This window comes from Rhodnius prolixus, unplaced genomic scaffold (genome assembly GCF_049639745.1).
Source record: "Rhodnius prolixus isolate KJV_2025 unplaced genomic scaffold, Rpr scaffold_14, whole genome shotgun sequence".
NCBI lineage: Eukaryota > Metazoa > Arthropoda > Insecta > Hemiptera > Reduviidae > Rhodnius > Rhodnius prolixus.
The window spans coordinates 10,814,980-10,833,902 of record NW_027411594.1 but is presented as its reverse complement, the minus strand read 5'-3'; the positions used below and the strand labels follow the sequence as shown (position 1 = coordinate 10,833,902).

The following is an 18,923-nucleotide window of genomic DNA, read 5'->3' as shown; positions in this document are numbered from 1 at the left end:
TTCGTTTCGTCCCACAAGTTGCAAAAACACGATACAGAAAATTCCATCTTAACCTTCAATCACATCACAATCCACTTATGTAACATCTGTCTTCCAGAACATTTCCAGACAACACTTCTAGACGTCTTAAAAGACAGTGGCCTCGTGATCTCCTCTCTGATAAATAGAGTCAGTAGAATGTAGAATGTTATTGGAGTGTTACCGCTGGGTAACTTCTCCACTTGATACTGTGATATGTTGTTTATTGTTACCCTTGTTACTTATAATGCAATGCGTTGATTGTAACTAAATAAATGATTAAAAATAATAATAAAAGGGTTCTATTTTGTGGCTTGGTCAGTAAAACAAAATCTCACGCCATTACAAAAATTTATTGAACTGAAAGCATTTAATATTTTTATGTACAAAAAGAAATTCTAAAAATTAAGAATCAAATTTATGTATCAACATTTATGTACAACTTTATCTGCTTACTTTATTCTAACTCTAAAAACTAACATAAAATTAATACTATAAGTACACAAGTATGTATAATATTTGGCACATTTTATTTCCTAAAGTCCTGAATCTCCACTGAATGCTTTTAATTGTGAACCTTTTAGTAATTTAAAATTAAATCAAATTGTTGTACTAGCATTACATTTTAAATCACGCAATAGAATTATCAACGCAATAACTGCGGCATTAGATTCGATTAATATTCTGTACAAAATTAGAGGAGCTTTCAGGGAGTATTGGGCGAAGTGAAATCCTATGCAATCACGAGTATAAAGAATAACCGTTTAACGTGGCATCTGTTTATCTTAGTATTTACATAAAAAGTAAAGGTTACAAAACTTCTCACCTTTCTCTCTATTGCAATTTTCAATTTATAACCTCACATATTGCTTAAAACATTCACTTATACTGCCATTGCCCTTTTGTTGGTTATAGTCAGAAGTATGTAGTCGAAATCTCTACACCAAACTGATAAATCTACCTTTGATGATAGGTTATAGTCCGGAACCGGTCTGGGATACTATAAACGTGGTGTGCTATGACGGATTATATTGAAGATTTTATGCAACACTGCGCAAATATCCACATTTTCAACAGTAAAATATGATTACTATCCACCTTCGTCCACGAACCTTTAATTGGGTGTAAAGCTTGTCTGAAAAATAGGCATAACTATTTCACTAATACTTTTAATTTCGATTTATGTTGAAATAAATTTCTTCTGCAAAATTGGTTATCTTCCTTGGGATGTGCATTAATAAACGATCAAAGTGGAACCAGCCGCTTATTAAACTGAAAAGACTTGACATTAAATGTTGGAACTAATTAAAACTACGACTAGTAGACAGGCAATCGAAGATACGCCTAAAACACAAACTTCTAATGTACATCAGTTTAAGGGATTTAGAGATTTGAACTGTGTGTTCAACCAATTTTTCAAATTCACGAAAAACCAGAACTTTCACTGACAAAGGTCAGCTTGCTGAAGCTCCATTTTATAACTCAAAGCTGCTCTCCGTATCGATATTAAAGTTCCATCTATAATTGACGCATCAAAATTCAAACAGCGAAAATTTTTTTGACCCTCTTATTTTCTGCACAAATCTAGTTAAAAATGTGGCTTTAACCTTGATTCCCCATTGTCCACTTTGAGACGCTTTCCATCTCCGGCAGTAATGCAACAAACTCCGGCGAGTGTTGCAATGGGCAGCTAGCTTCTCTCAACCAACTGAACGAGCCAAAAATAGTAATTTCATCAGATTCACTGATGATATTTTTTCTACAGATTGTGAATAAAATGAACTAAAAATTAAGTTAAAAAAAAATCCAAGGCCATTTGAAAAACTAATCAATTTTTAATAAGTAGAAATGAGACCATATTTTAAAATTTATGTTTTTTTCTCTGCAAAATCGTTGCGTTTGACTCTAGTTCCTTAACTTATTGCCAGCGATAAAAACATTGCCATCATTTCATATTTTTCAAATCCAGCTTTTACCTGCATCTACATTTGAGGTTTTCTAATTCCGAAAAAGTGTTGTGTGGAAAAAATCATGGTACCTGTAAAAATTTAAGCTCAAAGAACGAAAGATGGCCGCAGGAAGCTCAGACTTTGATTCTAAAGGATCTTACTATGAAAACCCCTCAACTGGTAGCCCTCACCTAACAAAATGGTAGACACATTACAAAAGTAATGAAACTTTTAAAAAAATTGGAATAATGCGGTTCTGAGAAAGAGGAGTTGAGTTGACTTCTCTATAAACTACCTTATTTTTTATTTCATTGGATTTCAAATCATTTGTTTACGATAAATATGGGTCCCAATGTCAGTCGATGTTTCTCCAACAGCAGTAAAAATGATAACGAAATAGTGCAATCATGCGTCTAAGAGTACCAAACCTTTGTACTAATGGCCATATACTCTTCCACTCTTGATCTGAAAGATTTATCTTTAAATGATGACAGTAAATTTTTCCTAAACTTATAAACTTTTTTCTGCTAAGCCTTCAAACTGATCGTATGCGGGCTTCATGGACTATTCTGGGCTTCTGGCCCTCCCAAGAGTCCCCTATGCTGAAGAGAAATGGTGGGTGGGAGATTCGTTCACCTTTTTCTCTGAAAGATTTAAGATAATTTTAATATTTACTCATTTCTGCTAGAGTGAATTGGTCCAAAGGCGTTACGTGTGCTACTAATGTCTCAAAGACTTTTGTTCTCAAATTGCTCACATATTCTGTTAACACATTCGCACAAATCTTTAAATACAACTATTATTCTAATATAGTTTTGAATTAATTTCTATTCAGTCATTTTTTTATTATCATACTGAGAAATAAATATAATAAAAATCAAAACTGAAATTAGAAGTTCACAGACATGTACAAGCCCTTTAAAATGGTATGTTCTGGACAACATATACATTTGACCAGCACCTTTTAATCCCTTATTTATCTATCATTTAGATATCAAGAAAGGCTCATCGCTGGGTTCAATTAATAAATTTAAATCTCCTATTACTATTAGTGGTTGCAAGAATAAGAGATCAATTATCTACACTTCGTTTTTACATTTTTATAAAACTTAAATTAGGTTTGTACTGCCGGAGGCTGTCACTTACACTGCACTGTTTTGGTTCGCACTCGCATCACATTGTACGATAAGATTTTTGATTTATCACTTTTTACAATAACTTGTATATCATACAATCGACCCGGTTTTAAGTTGTTTACTTCTCTTGTAAAGATATTTCTACAAAGTAAAAATCAAATGTTATTAAATAAATTCAAATTAATTGTGTAAAGTTTAAATTTAATATTAGTATTGTAAAGTTTAAACTTAAATGAGCGTTTAAGATATTTTACTAACGTCTTATTGCTGGTCTGAGGAGTGAGACATTGCATGAGGTTGTAATCAACTCTTTGTATCCTTTGCTGCAGTCTGCACTGGTCCGGGATGGGTGAAAAATGGTTTTCCTTGGTGACCTCTTTCGCAAGCACACAATATTGGATTCCCTGCCCGAGGGCAGCGTGCCATCCTAATGTCACACTTCTACAAGAACGCAGGGATCTATACTCGTGTATAGCTCGATTCTCCGGCAATTTAGGCTCCCTCAGGCCATGCATGCCAGCAGCCACCTGCAAAAATAAACAACTTTTTCATCTAACTTCTGCTAATCTTGTAAATGGATTGCGTGTTTTTATTTTTTCATACAGGTAAGGAAGGAACTGGTGCCAAATTTTCGAAATTGCTTTAGTATTTGTCGAAAGTACTATTGAATTAATGTATGAAACTCTGTCTTGATTGCTATGATGGGTTAAATAAGCGGAAAAAATCCCGGATTTGAAGAAAATTTCGCTACTGGATTTACCATAGATTTTTTCAAAATTTTTTAAATAAATAACTCCTACAAATTTTTTTTTTTTAAATTTGGTCTTAAAAAAGAGGTGTAACTTTTATTTGAAGGATATTTCTTGACAAATCCATCATTATACGCATTGCATTAATGTATCACTTCAACGAATAAGCAGTTTTAACATTGGATAATGTTAGTAAACATTAATATGTTTAAACATTCTGATTTTGAAAATGATAAGTTAGAATCTCGAGATAGCGAGTGGATCTACAATATAAAGGTCAAATTTATTCCATTTTCTTGCATCCAACTACTAGAAAGAGCATATTGCTATTGGGGAGCACTTATTTTAAATGTCATGACATAAATACTGTTGAGGCCCCTCATTCTTGAAAAAAGGAAAATAGTTTAAATTAAAGTTAAAAACTATTTGTTTAACACCTCTTACTCCTCTTAAGATTAAGTATAAAATTTCGCTTAAAAATTTCTGAAATGAGGAGGGTATGTAATAGCAGTTTAATTTCTCTTACCCCTCTTAATTCTAGTTCACAGCGCACCAATCAGTCAATTACTAAATCTTTAATTTAAAAAGAGCTTATAAGATATCGTGTAGAAATAATGAGTATGAAATTCGTTTCGTTTTTTGTGTCAGCTTATCCCTAAATGCATGTTTGATTATTCTTACGGGACCGTGATCTCGAAAGCGTTTATTTAGTAATGGGTCGCACATATGGATGGTTTTTTCTTCATCGTGTTTATAAAGAAGCTATGGATGCACTTAGATAGTAAGTAGGTATTGCTTTGACAAATTTCACTTAATTACCTGGATGGCGGTAATCTTAGAGAGCATTTCTGGATCAGATGCATTAACTCTCAGTATGTAAGTGGCACCAGGAAGTATATCATCTATCGCAAGCGTTCCGTAGCCAGTAACTCGAACTCTGGGTAGCAGGCTTCGTCTTTTATACCTCACCTGAGCATCTACAGAGACTGCACGTCCACAAGCTAAAACCCACCATTCCAGACTACCTCCGGCCTCCTCATTTCTTCGAACCTGAATATTAAAACATAAATAAAGTGGCTTTTTAGCCACTAATTTTGCTGTTCTATTGCATTATTATGTATTTTTTTATTACTATACTTAACTTATAAAAAAAAAAGGGGAAATGTATAAAGCAAAAGAACCTTTTTTAACGCAGAATAATAATTAATTATGGCCCTAAAATAAAATACATTAATTATTGGCAAATGTGTACTCAATAAAAAAGTGAGAGAAAAGAATAATTTCTTTCATAAATCTAGCTATTTCAAATGCTGTAAACTGGAAGTAATTTAATAAGAAATATGTTAAATTGAACAAAGTAAAACATGGTAAGAAAAAAATGTTACCTCTCAATGATTAATTTGTAATTAAAAATCTCATTTTGGCAACATTAACTAAGGACATCAATGACCATAGATGTTGACGTGTTTTAAATGAAAAAAATAAAATAAAAATGAAAGTGGGAAAAACGAAATTAGATGGAAAACTTAAAATTTCAAGGCTACTTGTACAATGTCTTACTAAAATGCTTATCAGTTTAGTTAACGGATCTACTAGATCTGCGCTCATTGTTTGCGCTCAGAAGACCAATACAAAAGACGGAATGTTAAGCTTACTCACTCGACCAGAATAACTGATTATAGAATTAGAATTTGTACAGTTGAATATTTATCTCTTTAGTGCAACTTAATTCATTACACACATATATTAATTTAATAAACAGCAAAAAATTATATAACCAACCAATTTTCCAGTAAATCATTTTGTCTATTCTAATTTTTTAGTAACGTAGTACTTGATTAGAATTAAGATTGATTAGTTTAGAAGATTGTTAACTGAATTTTCATTTTATTTATTTAGTCGTTTAAAATCACTTGGTAATTGAATTTCACGGAAAAGTGACTAAAGAAAATGAACTTACCTTGTAGCGGAAAGTGACACGGCCATCTAATCTCCGGATATTCGCTGAAGCAATCTTTCCCTCTTTTAGAGGGACCGGTTTGGTTCTCTGATAGCGAGCTTTTCCACTGCTGTATAAATAAGTCAAGTTTGTATGACTGTTGACGCAGAACAGCTCTATGAAGTAGTCGTGATCGGCTTTGAGGCCAGAAAGCGTTGTGCTCGTCCGTGAGCCTGCATCCTCTATCTTTCATAACAATCAAATTTCTAAATTATCAACTATAAAATTCAAATATTCAACGGTCATTTAGAAGAAGTAATTTGTAAGTTACTCCTGCGTAAAACACCGTGAAAAGACCATTAGCACTGCTAGAGGTATGGGATAAGAAGAAATAAATGTATCTTAAGACGGACACAAAGTGCACAATCACAACTACTTACAATAATATCATGTCTTGGTAATTTGCCTGCTCTCCAAGAGTTCTTCCCGTACTGCCCTCTTTGTTCCCTTCTCGCTGTGCATAAAGTTTTGGCAGGAGCAAGAGGGTTCACTACTAGAATGTAAGTGGTTACTTGCGGATCAACTGGGCTGAAACAAAGCATACCTACGAGTATAATACACGTTTCTATTTTTACCGTTGTTTGGCTAGAGATATAACTTTAGCATGCTCCATGACTTCAAAACAAGTCTAATAAATTCTAAATTTAGATATTTTCTGTAATAGAAGCAAGTTTTCCGGCTGTAATTTCTGTAAATATTTGACGTAAAAATGTAGTTGATAATTAAAATTTCTGTGGAGATAATAAATCTGTTGCAGACTTTACCTTTCATATTCACTTTTCTTCACGCATTGAATTTGCGTGAAAAAATATTGCAAAATTCCAAATCAATTCGAAAAGTGGCAGTTACTGTCGTCGTACATTATTTAAAGTTTGGAAGTTCACTAAATATTGAATCTCTGTTAGTTTATATAGTAGAGATGCCATAATGTATATATTAGATCAAGAAATAGCCCTTCAGAGGGAAGTTTAAACCCACCTATTCATTTGATCTGCCTTAAATCGGTTTTCCTTAGAAGATGGTTTAAATAAAACTTACATGCAAGAATGTATACGTGTGCAAATATTCGTTTAGAACTATAATTTTCTTTTAACATCGCATTTGTAACAAGAAAAGCTGTGCACTGAGTTTTACCCCCCAGAATTATGGGAATGGTGACAATATTCATGCTTGCTTTAGAGCTAAATGTTTGTTTAGATTTCTTGATAGTATGAATTCTTAAGCACTTAAGTCAAAAAATCGTGCTAGAACTGGTTCACATCATTCATTTTATCAAAGAAACGTTGAAATCTACGTACCCCGTGGGCCACATGAGAGTCTTTAGTTTGCCGTCCGCTGCTCCAAGCAGTTAGAAGTTTGCCAATTATACCCGTACTCTCATCACTCTCACTGAGGGATGCCGTTCATGTAGGCACTGCGATTGCACTGAGATTTCGCGGCCATACAGGAATTAGAAAGTAACAATCGCTGCTAACTGCTGCATCATTTGAATTACGTTTGAAATTTAATTAAAACTTTTAACATAATAACCACTTATCGTCAACCGTTCTTCAGTTATTAGACTCATGACTATAATAGTTCAAAACAGTGAGCAGCTCTCGGAAACCGGTCGGTCTTTGCGCCCGCGCATATCTGATATGTTCTCATGGGCATTATTCCAGCCCTTTTTTTTTACTTCCTCTGGCTTTCCTCCGGGTTTTTGTTCTTATTCTCTACCTTTTATCTTCACTATTATTTCTCTAAAGCTAGTGCATCAAGATGCGAGTCGCAAAGCTCCTTATTACACTTGTAAAATTGTCCAAGAGGAAGAAGTGAGGGGAGCTCGGAGAAGAGTGCAAGTGAAGAAACAGGACTGCGGCCACCAGAGCGCGTGTGTGGCGGCCAGATGCTGGGTGGTCTTATCCCTCCCCCCACACAGCTGCACCAACTTGCAAAATTTTAAAAACTGAAACTAGACAGGTAATGTTTACTGAACTTGAGTAAAGACCATAATATCAAATGAAAATTAAAGTTTAAGACGAAGTAACTTGCAGCAACCAAAATCGCAAAACCCTCTGGGCTGCAGTGTCCACGGTTCACTATATTGTACTGAACACCCACACGACTTTCTCTGGCTGCAGTGCTTACGGTTCACTATACTGTGCTGAACACCCATGGTTCACTATACTGTGCTGAACACCCACACGACTTTCTCTGGCTGCAGTGCCAACGGTTCACTATACTGTGCTGAACACCCACACGATTTTCTCTGGCTGCAGTGCCTACGGTTCACTATACTGTGCCAAATACACCCACACGACTTTCTCTGGCTGCAGTGCTTACGGTTCACTATACTGTGCTGAACACCCATGGTTCACTATACTGTGCTGAACACCCACACGACTTTCTCTGGCTGGAGTGCCCACGGTTCACTATACTGTGCTGAACACCCACACGACTTTCTCTGGCTGCAGTGCCCACGGTTCACTATACTGTGCTGAACACCCATGGTTCACTATACTGTGCTGAACACCCACACGATTTTCTCTGGCTGCAGTGCCTACGGTTCACTATACTGTGCCAAATACACCCACACGTCTTTCTCTGGCTGCAGTGCCCACGGTTCACTATACTTTGCTGAACACCAACACGAAATTTTCTGTCTAGATTTAAAAATAAATTGTAGACTCGAGTGTGTGCAATGTACATACTACTTAAGTTTTTTTTTATTCTTCTATTTATTTATTATAACCTTTATTTAAATAAATGGAATTATACAAAAGTGACGAGTACAAATGGGATACAGCATGGCCAATGACGTCTGCTAGTATTTATTTTTATTTTTTAGATTTATTTATTTTCACAACTGCAGTACATTTTGCAACAAGTGAAGCTGAAATATAATTCCTAAAAACAAGCTTTGTTTTGTTCGCTTGATTTTCATGAAACCCTTAATAACTTTTGATAAGTTCCTCTAAAATGTCGGATGTAAACTGTTTGGAAAAATCGAATCGAACAAAACAATTCCTTCTCTGATTAGTTCGGAGAACGTTTTTCCTCTAAAATTCCAATTGTTAAAATAAGAAAAGTATGGTATTTTCACACCAGTTTCTTGTTATTTTCAAAGTGTTTAACTAGATTCACTTATTGTTGGGCACACTTATCGCAAGAAAGAACCTAGAATGTTAGAACCAGTTTTAAATCGATGGCCATTCATGGAATTACTAGGTTTATTGATTAATTGATTTGTTTACGAAATGAAAGAGAAAGACAGAGAGAGAGGAGAGATGAGCGTACCTGGGCGGCCACCTGACGGCTACCTGTCCCTTAGGTCTCCGGTTGGTCACTGTCATCTTGGAGGAGGGGCGCAGTTCGGAGACAGCTGCCAAGAAGGTAGCGTACATTTCCACGAAACCCTCGTCTTCTGCAGAGTACACCAGCACCATATACAGCCCTTTGCTCGCTAGTTGCTTCTCGTAGGTGGCAGGGAAGCCGTCCAACTTGTCCAGTTTGGCCAAAAATTCTCCGTCATTGTTCGTGTCCACTAATAGTCAAACAAACAACTTCATTTAACTACTCTCTATCAAGTTATTGTATTCAACATTTAAGTCAAGGATTAAGTTTTGCATGAACGGCTCTAGGACCATCCTCCAACTCCGTAGTAAGAATAATTTATTTAGCAAAAGAAGAAAACAGCAAAAGCTGTTTAGATCGTACGTTTTTTTAAAAAAATAATTGAATATTTTGCAGAAGAATAAAAAATAATCCGCGGTTTTATTAAAAAAAAGTCAAGCATGTTAAGCGAAATAAATGTGCTGCGCACACGGCCCAAACCTCTCAATGCAGTTCTCATGGTTCTAGTCTGTACTTTCCCGTCTAAGAAATGATTTTTAGGTATAATGCTTAGTTTATTCCTCTTAAATAGTAAGAAATGACACTTTAGAGAGGGATGTCTACATCCATCCCTCGCTAGACTGGCCTTAAACGGTTTCTCCTAGAATTATTTAGGTAAAAGTACAAAAAGTTTACGATTTCTTAAAACTTAAAATATTAGGTGCTTAAAAAACAAAAGTTTGAAACTTGCGGCAGAACAAATCATTTCAGGCCAGTTTTGGAGTAGAGGCCTCTAGAGTGTCGTTTCATTGAATGTTGATACCAGTACAAAATTAGTTAAAATTAATTACGTGGTTGAATACCAAGTTTGAAGTCCCAAGCCCAGATTCGAAAATTCACCACTTTTGTTTGAAAAATGTCTTACTATGAAATTTGAATTTACCTATCTTCCCTGAGAAGTTCTGTAATAGCGAACCAACTAACATTTAGCAAAAAAGGAAAGAGCATGTCTATGCATTTCTAATGGTGGAGGCTATTTCTAGCATGATCTGCAATATTAATGAGGAGTACAATTTATAATAAAATAGTACTTTTCTTCTTAGGCGCCACGGTAGCCGAGCGGGTTAAGAGGCGAGACCTGCAAAGCTATTATGCATTGTGGTACTGGGTTCGATTCCCGGTCTTGGCCTTGGATTTTATTTAATGGTTAATGAGAAATAGTTACTTAGTTATGGATTCAAATAGAAGGCCACAGACCGCGGACGAACGCAGAGTTAGCCACCCTCTACAAGGAGATAAATATTGTTAAATGGATCAAGTTGGGTCGGCTTAGATGGGCAGGACACGTGGCCAGAATGAACAATGATGAACTGCCTAAGAAGTTGATGCTGGCGCGACCTGATAGAGTTAGGCGGGTAGGCAGGTCCAGGCTACGATGGAAGGACTGCGTTAGTGAAGATTGTCGAGCCATTCTGCGGGTAGCTAATTGGAGGACGGCTGCACAAGAGAGACAATCATGGACGAGACTGATTGAGGAGGCCAGGACTCAGCAATGAGTTGTAGCGCCCATGATGATGATGATGATAATGAGAAATAGTAAAGTACGTTTGCTATTCGCCTCCGTCCACGACACCTAGTAAATGGTAGTTAGACGTTAAGCCCCGCCTGAAAAAATAGGCGATTACTTTACATTACTAACATTTAGCAAAAATTCATAGCTTGTTTTGGATTTAGTAATTTTTTTTTTTTTATCTGTCTTTATCCATCTTTCCTTAAACTTGGCCTTCGTGATTTCCTTGATGTTCAATTGAGGGAGAGCTGAAGAAAAATAACACTGTTGTTGAAAATGGCATATCAGCACATTTGCTGACTACGTATATTAAGAGAAAAATTACATTTTTAGTTGATGAAAGCAGTTGAGGCTGGTTGTAAAATCAGTGGTTCCAGCCTAAGTACGTTTAATGCAAAAATGAAATATCTAATAATGAGGCCATAAATATTAATAACAAACAAATGAATGAAATATTAAACATAAATAATGAATAATAACAAAAACAAATTAAATTTCTAAGGTTTAATATTTTTCGAAACATTCCTATTTGGAGCCGATATCCATTTGTGGAAATGGTTTTTACATAGGTGGCAGATTTTACAAAAATGTTCGGTTAAATATCTTGAGTGATAATTATTTTTTTAAAAAAAGGGATCAATCTCAAGAAACTTTCATTGTGACAGAAATTTTTACAAGGCTTTCACAAAATAAAAGTTACAAACTACAATCATTTTATGTAAGAAAACTCGGAGTATTTGCTTAAATTCTTACCTGGTTCCAGTTATAATCAAATGTAATAATGACATAGTGCACAATGTAATAATTCTGAAAATTTTACAAACGTATTGTACAAGTTAACCTTCTTTGAAAACCAAAAAAAATCATTGCTTTCTTTAAACTTAATCCATTCTCAGTCAGTTCAATTCATATATTAAGATATGTTAGCAGTGTTTACATTCCTTGAAAACCAAACCAACCCATCCAAACCAAGTTAACTCCTAAAGAAATATTCCGCCATTAACTGTATGTTTAAGAATAATAAACAAAATTTGACAATCTCTATAAGAGGGTCGTTTGAAAAGTGCGTGCAAAGTCAGAGAGATAGCACCACTGGCGCGTATCGAGGTTATGTTTAGTTAGTAGCATCTCTTGGAAGAACACACACCAAGTTTCAGCCAGATCGGTCTATTTCTTTGTGTTTGGCATTCGTTTGAATCGAGGAAGTCGAGTGATTTTCAAAAAATGGACGAAAAAGAATTTCGTGTGTTGATTAAACACTACTTTATGAAAGGCAAAACGCCTCAGGAGACTAAAGAGAAGCTTGATAAACATTATGGTGACTCTGCACCTTCGATTAGAACAGTTTATAAGTGGTTTCAAAATTTTCGGAGTGGCCATATGGGCACAAGTGACGCTGAACGTTCTGGACGCCCTGTTGAGGTTACTACTCCAGAAATCATTGATAAAATCCATGATATGGTGATGGATGACAGAAGAGTGAAGGTGCGTGAGATTGCTAGTGCTGTGGGCATCTCGAATGAACGGGTACATAATATTTTGCATCAACATTTGGACATGACTTTAAGCGTCGTTTCGTCACTGTGGATGAAACATGGATACATCACTACACTCCTGAGACCAAAGAACAATCTAAACAATGGGTTACCATGGGGGAATCTGCGCCAAAAAAGGCGAAGACCGTTCCTTCGGCCGGAAAGATTATGGCGACTGTCTTTTGGGATTCGCAAGGAATAATCCTCATCGACTATCTGGAAAAGGGTAAAACTATTACAGGTGCATATTATTCATCGTTATTGGACCGTTTGAAAACCGAGCTGCAAGAAAAACGCCCACGATTGGCCCACAAAAATGTCCTTTTCCATCACGACAGCGCACCAGCTCACACCTCAGCAGTTGTGGTCGCAAAATTAATGGAAATAGGGTTCCAACTCGTTTCACATCCCCCCTATTCTCCAGACTTGGCTCCCTCGGACTACTATTTGTTCCCCAATATGAAGAAATGGGTGGCGGGAAAAAGATTTTATTCAAACGAGGAGGTGATTGCAGAAACGAATGGCTATTTTTCAGACTTGGACAAATCCTATTATTCGTAAGGGATCAACAAACTAGAGCAGCGTTGGACGAAGTGTATAAGCCTAAAAGGAGACTATGTTGAAAAATAAAAAAGGTTTACCCCCAAAAATTAAGTAGTTTTTATTTTTGCACGGACTTTTCAAACAACCCTCGTACTACAAGATTTTCACTTATTGCGAATCTCAAGATTCAACTCCGAAATCTTTTAAACATTCAATTGTTCCTAACAAAATACTGTTTGTGAAACTATAAATCAAAATAGCAACGCCCAACATTATTCCCTCCTCAAAAATACCCTGAAATTAATTTTTCTAGAAAATGATCGCGATAATATTATAGGGTAAGTGTGTAAAGTAAAATCGGTAAAATCGTTGGAATTATTTTAAGTAAATTACCTTCTATCTGGATTTCTACAACGTATTTAATCCTTCTGAAGTATATAAGAGGTAGCACCATGCATTTCAATAAAATGGCCCTTTAGGGGGGGTCCTCTTTCTCCCAGAAGTGCTCTTAACTGAATTTCCTGGATTCAAATAACCCTTTTAAGATCATTTGTGCAGTGTCATTGGGGGTAAGCGGATTCCTTCTAGTCGTTTACGAATGTTAAGTGCAGTGTCATTGATGGCGTAAGCAAGTGCACACTGATTTAAATAACCATCATAATAATCAATAATCCATCTAATAATGGTTAGGGCAAGCAGTACATCTTGATCTTGGGAGAGATAATTATATTCTAGCTTTGGAACACGGTGTGGTTTCTAATTTTCTAAACTATTCATTTGAGAAATTTAAGTGTAGGTGTAAAGTGCGAGATAATAATGGTTCAGGATGAGCAGAGAGAAAGGCTTATGCTTATAATGTCTGCATAAGCATAGTTGCCGAGGTAGGCTGCAATGGAAGATTTGATGTGTATAAATTGATGAGAATTGGGATCGAATACTTCCCTGAAGGGTATCAAGTGTAAGGGGTAGTAGCCAGAGCCCTCTTTAACACAGAAGTGCCTGTTAGAAAGGTGTGAATGAGAAATAAAAGATTGGGGCGGCAAGAATTCGTTGGACTCGCAAAAACAATAAAAAAGATGATAAGAATAATTGCGTGGATAAAATTGATAATTCTTATTGGGGTTGCAGCGTGGCACGTTATTAATGAACTGTTTGTCCATTGGCCGGCCAATCTTCACTGATCTGGACCGCTTGCAGCGATCTAAATTATTACATTCCAATATAAATTTTATCTGAATTATAAAGTTGTCCTCGAGTATATGTGATGCGTAGATTATTTGTAAACACGCTCTTTTGTAGATGGCAACCGTTTAAAGAGAGAGAAGGTGAGAGGACACTTACCTCGGCCAGTTTCGTTGGTCGGTCGGAAGGAGACCCTCCAAGAGACAGGAGATATGCAGGGCGTTAAGGTGATGGAGAGCACTTCTACGTCTTGCTGCAGTAAATAGAAGAATCTGTAACATTTTATTAGCTCATAAATTTCCAGAACCTAGCCTAAGATACAAATGATTGTTTGCCACGTCAACTTAATTCTTAACAAGTGCAATGAAATTATTATGTTATACTCGGCAGTATTTTCAATATGGCCACTTCTAAATCACATTCCAGACATCGTTTCTCTAGTCAAAGGTAACCTACAACCTTCACTTTCTCCTTTCTGATCGCAGGATCATGTGTCATAGGTTTTCTTAAAACTTGATTGTTACCGTTTCTGAAAAATTGATCTGGGGAAACTGCCTCAGGTTCGGCTTTTCAGTAGCACGTTAGTCATGGTGCTTCAGGAATTCGGATATCAATAATTTTAGCAACTATTTATATCAATTATTTATTCAAATTCCGAGTTTAAAAAAAATTTCTGAATCAAAGGGCGAATATCCTGCCTGGATTTTTGGTTTTCGCGCAATTTTGCTAAACGCGATTGTCAAAGGGTTTCTTTAGGTTGATGAACTTTGCATACACAAAGAGGGGCTTAAAGCTGAGGCCAAAATTCAAAGTAAAATTGTAAATTTTTATTGAGATCGCTGCGCAATGTTAAAGTTACGTCATATGTAAAATAAAAAAAGATATATGATTCTAAACATAAAAATTATGCATCATAGAGCCCTACAATGTTGATCTATTTTGACCGAAACTTTATTCTGTGTAGCCTTAATAAGGAATGAAGCTTCCTTCCGATATTGAACTTACGGCCAAAATCCTTAACCAAAAGTAAGTCTACAGAATCTCTTCTTTTATCGTTTCTTGCAATATTTTCAAAATATCTGGTGCACCTCACAAGACCTACATTTAAAAAACCTTTAAAAACTTCTAAAACTTCGCACCATTAAACCTGTCACTTCCGGATTGCGGATTTCTTCCTAAATCTGCGAAAATATTAATATAAAAATACAAACACACCGTGAGCTAAAGAGAAAGCTTAAAAGGATGGGTATTCATTGTAGACAGAGAAAAGGAAGGGATCGGTCGGAAAGTTTGATGTTAACTCAGGATTAGAACTAGGCGAGCGCTGGTGCGAGGCAAGGTCATGTCTCTACATTTGAAATTCAGAAATGGAAGGCAAGAGTGTAGATGCTTTACATAATTGCCATTTCTATTGACACAGCTTGTTGACATTTTGTAAACTGTGTGGCACATTTGAAAATGCATCGCCCAGAAAATGTATGCCCTTGCAGGTCTGAATTTGGACTTAACCCAAAACGGCTTAACCGCTCTTCCCTTACGCCTGCCCGTCATCTTCCTTTCTGCTCTCTTTTATTCCGAACAAGTCCACGATACCGAATCGATAGTTGGGCGTTAAACCGCTCCTCAAAAAATAGGCGATTACTTAACTTGTACTTTTATCCATTAAATAAAACGGACTTTATATGGAAATCGAAGTGTGATATCCCCATAACATACTGTATAATCCTGAAATAAATGACTGAATAAAATTACGACTTTACAGGACTGCGAAAGAGCTGGCACGTGAAAAAGGACGCCATTCCGGAGCTCAGGGCAGGCAACTTCATGTTGGGGATTTGGTTTAAAGATGACAAGTCCTCGATTAATTTTCTTGCTTCCAGAGCAATACAATTTATTGAATGTACAAAATACTTCTTGAGATGTACCTAATGGATCGCCACAGCATAGATAGTTTGTTTGAATAATGTATGTACATTGGGAAGTTCAGATTTACTTTGAAATTGAATTTAGTGTAGTGGTTGTAATGTAGGGCTGAATACGGCCTACAAATAATCAGCCTTGTATCCGTTCATAAAATAGGATCTAATCTATAACAGACCATTAGTTGAGGATTTTTGAAGAAAATTTGTGACTAGAATGGCGGTAATTGAAGCGAGAGGAGGTTTCACATCTCAACCGTTTATAAGGTCGGTTAGATATAATCTGGGCACTTAATATGGGCTGGAGTATGCAGCCATCACTCACTGACAGAGCGCCACTACCCATTAAAATAGTTCTCCTCTTAGTTTTACATACAAATGATTATTACCTGCAAAGACTATTTACAAAGTCCGCCGCTGGATTCCAGCTTGGAGGGTACCCCTTCCCACCATACACACACTTGACAAAGCCGACCTCTTCGTTTCAGCTTCACAGCCGGGTGTTGGCAGGTAATTATTAAGGGGCCATTGACAGCCAATAGAGAACGGCGAAATAAAAGGCAGCAGCGAGAGAGTTGTATAGTCTGGGCCAGCGTAACCCCGGGCAACAGGTGACAAAGAGTCTGTTCTCCTAGTGCCGGCTCTACACAACTCTACTGTCCTTTCACATCCTCTAATCGCTCCCCCTTGCAAGTCCTTCTTTTCCTGCCCATTTTGAGCATTCATTGAAAATATACGTTTTGGGTTTCCCGGAGTAAAAAAAAAGTTTTAGAAGTTGCTATTTATATGGGCACTTAGCGAAGCTATAAAATGGAAAATTGCAGAAATGTGAATTAAATTTCGTCAAACGAAAGCACTACTTTAACGAATTGACTTTTCATTTTTATTTTTTGTATTTATTTTCTTTTCAGTTTGTTAATCTCCTCTGATCAAGTTGATCTACCATTTCCATTGAGAGGAGTTAGTGGGTTTTCCTCTAAAGTATGCAATTTCAAAGTCTATAAAGAAGAGATAAATGTGAAATTGAATTTCCGAGGGTAAAGAAAATTCCGAATGTACCCCTTAATTATATTTTTCATCAGATCATTTTCTGATTTTTCCCCCCGAAAATGACTCCTGTGAATTTCTCTAAATGTCGTATTTATTGCATTTATGATGGTACTTTATTTGAACTTTTATTATTATAATAACTTTAATTTAAACATTTTTTCTTTGGAAATTCTTTTAGGGCATTCTAGGAATTTAGGAATAGCGATGGGGTAAATGATCACTCCTGTTTAATTTGAACTTTTAAAATTTGGGAAGTTTGTTAGTATTAAACGTTTAATATTCTAGCATTACCCAATGGTCCAATGAAGAAATGCAAAATGGTGCATTTGATGTGGTCTTTCAAAACCGAATACAAGTTTTAATTGAATGCAAAAGATAGTTATTTTTGTAAGGCCATCCGCCAACAAACATCTCATGTCTAATCAATTGGTGGTTATCTTTATAAATGAGCACATCCTTCATCCTGTGGGTCCAAAATTTTAGAAAAAATGGATGCGGTCATGCAGTTCATGACGATACAGGAAAAATATAGATGGATAGCAAACTACCTCTGACACGTCTCGTTAAAAAAATGAAATAAAAATAAATAAGCGCTATAATGTCGTAGTTCCGGTTCCAGCATTTCCTGGCCTCATCTAAACGGAGCATCAACTTTGAGAAAAGCGACTTTTCTTTTTTATATGCCCTGTTCACACTCATTAGACATTCAAAAAAACATTTCGCATTTTGATATAAGTATCTCATCCGGACAAAACTTCATTTTGAGAATTACATAAGACTACTGCAGCCTGCAGCTCGCTGTCGTGTAACTAACAGAAGACCAGTTAAGACGTGCAAGATTTGAAGCAATGCTTTACGTCACGCAACTGCTGATTTGTCTATACTACTGCATTAAGTTGTCTATAAAATTTCGCCTGCTAGAATCATTGATGCGCGGCGGTTATTTCTGATAAATAACATTGGCAAAACGTAAAGATTAAATCTCCCCTAATTTATTGGGTTAAACATGTTTCATTCCAATGAAAATTAGTTCTGGAGAAATAAGCTTGGTTACGTTTTAGTAGAGGAATCGTAATTCAAATAAAGTTATCGTATTCATTAACTTGGCTCATTTTTCCTCCTCCTCGAACATTCATCGCGCTACTTTGGAAATGCGCTCTTCGAGAGTGATCAACTGTGTTTCAAATGTTGGACAAACAGAAAATCTGGTGTAAACACACGAGTTTCTTTTACCGTAATCTCCCTAGTTCTACCCCCCCTATACATTTACATCAAGCGGAATCCAAAATTTTAAATCATTAACTCTTACTCCAAATTATTCGTGAAAACATACATTAAATACATTCATCTCGAAAACATGCTGTTAAGTAAATTCCAAATAATTATTTCCTTGACAAAAACTTAAAAAGTTAAATATAAGAGTTGATTAAACGCCAAAAGGTACAGCAATCAGCGAGAAGCTAACATTTTATTCATACTTCAGCTCGTAGATCCAGCCAATCGGAAACGTACGAAAAAGCTTATGTTTAATTGACACATTATTACTATTGATATCAAAATATTCAATAATATTTTTTTTCTCTATTAGATGACCATTGTGCTGGTCATTTTCATTAAAAAATATTTGTTATGTGAACAGGAGCACACTAATTAACTAAGGGAGGTTATTGTTGTTGTAGGAGGTTAAACTATTCATGCACTAGTTTAAACAAAAAAATTTAATGAAAAGAAATTATTAAGACGTTAATTATTTAAGAAAAAAATTAAAAATAGCATAGGCTTTTGTTGGCTCGCGTACCACTTGGTAGTACATCATGCTAAATTGTACCACTTCGTAAAATGATTGTATTTCGTGAAATATCTTATAACTCTAAACCTAGAAATCCATATAATTAGATTTTAAGAGGTACAAACCCGAACGTTTCTTCAAAATTCGTTTATTATCGGCATCTTACAACAGT

At 35.9% G+C, this 18,923-nt stretch overlaps 1 protein-coding gene across 2 annotated transcripts in view; it reads right to left on the bottom strand.

Annotated features, from left to right (window-relative positions):
* Nucleotides 1-334: 334 nt before the first annotated feature.
* Nucleotides 335-18,923, bottom strand: part of nord (neuron derived neurotrophic factor nord) — a 44,876-nt gene continuing 26,287 nt past the window's right edge. Inside the window, exons 3-10 of one of the 2 annotated variants that reach the window (XM_074123650.1) lie at nucleotides 14,153-14,265; nucleotides 9,128-9,374; nucleotides 6,232-6,379; nucleotides 5,813-6,037; nucleotides 4,672-4,902; nucleotides 3,362-3,630; nucleotides 3,114-3,244; nucleotides 335-2,611 (exon numbers count right to left, since the gene is read on the bottom strand). In XM_074123650.1, coding sequence (XP_073979751.1) covers nucleotides 2,610-2,611; nucleotides 3,114-3,244; nucleotides 3,362-3,630; nucleotides 4,672-4,902; nucleotides 5,813-6,037; nucleotides 6,232-6,379; nucleotides 9,128-9,374; nucleotides 14,153-14,265 — 1,366 coding nt within the window. In that variant the 3' untranslated portion in view covers nucleotides 335-2,609. Of the gene's footprint in view, nucleotides 3,245-3,361; nucleotides 3,631-4,671; nucleotides 4,903-5,812; nucleotides 6,038-6,231; nucleotides 6,380-9,127; nucleotides 9,375-14,152; nucleotides 14,266-18,923 lie in introns of both variants that reach the window. The other variant, XM_074123649.1, reaches the window with a different exon arrangement.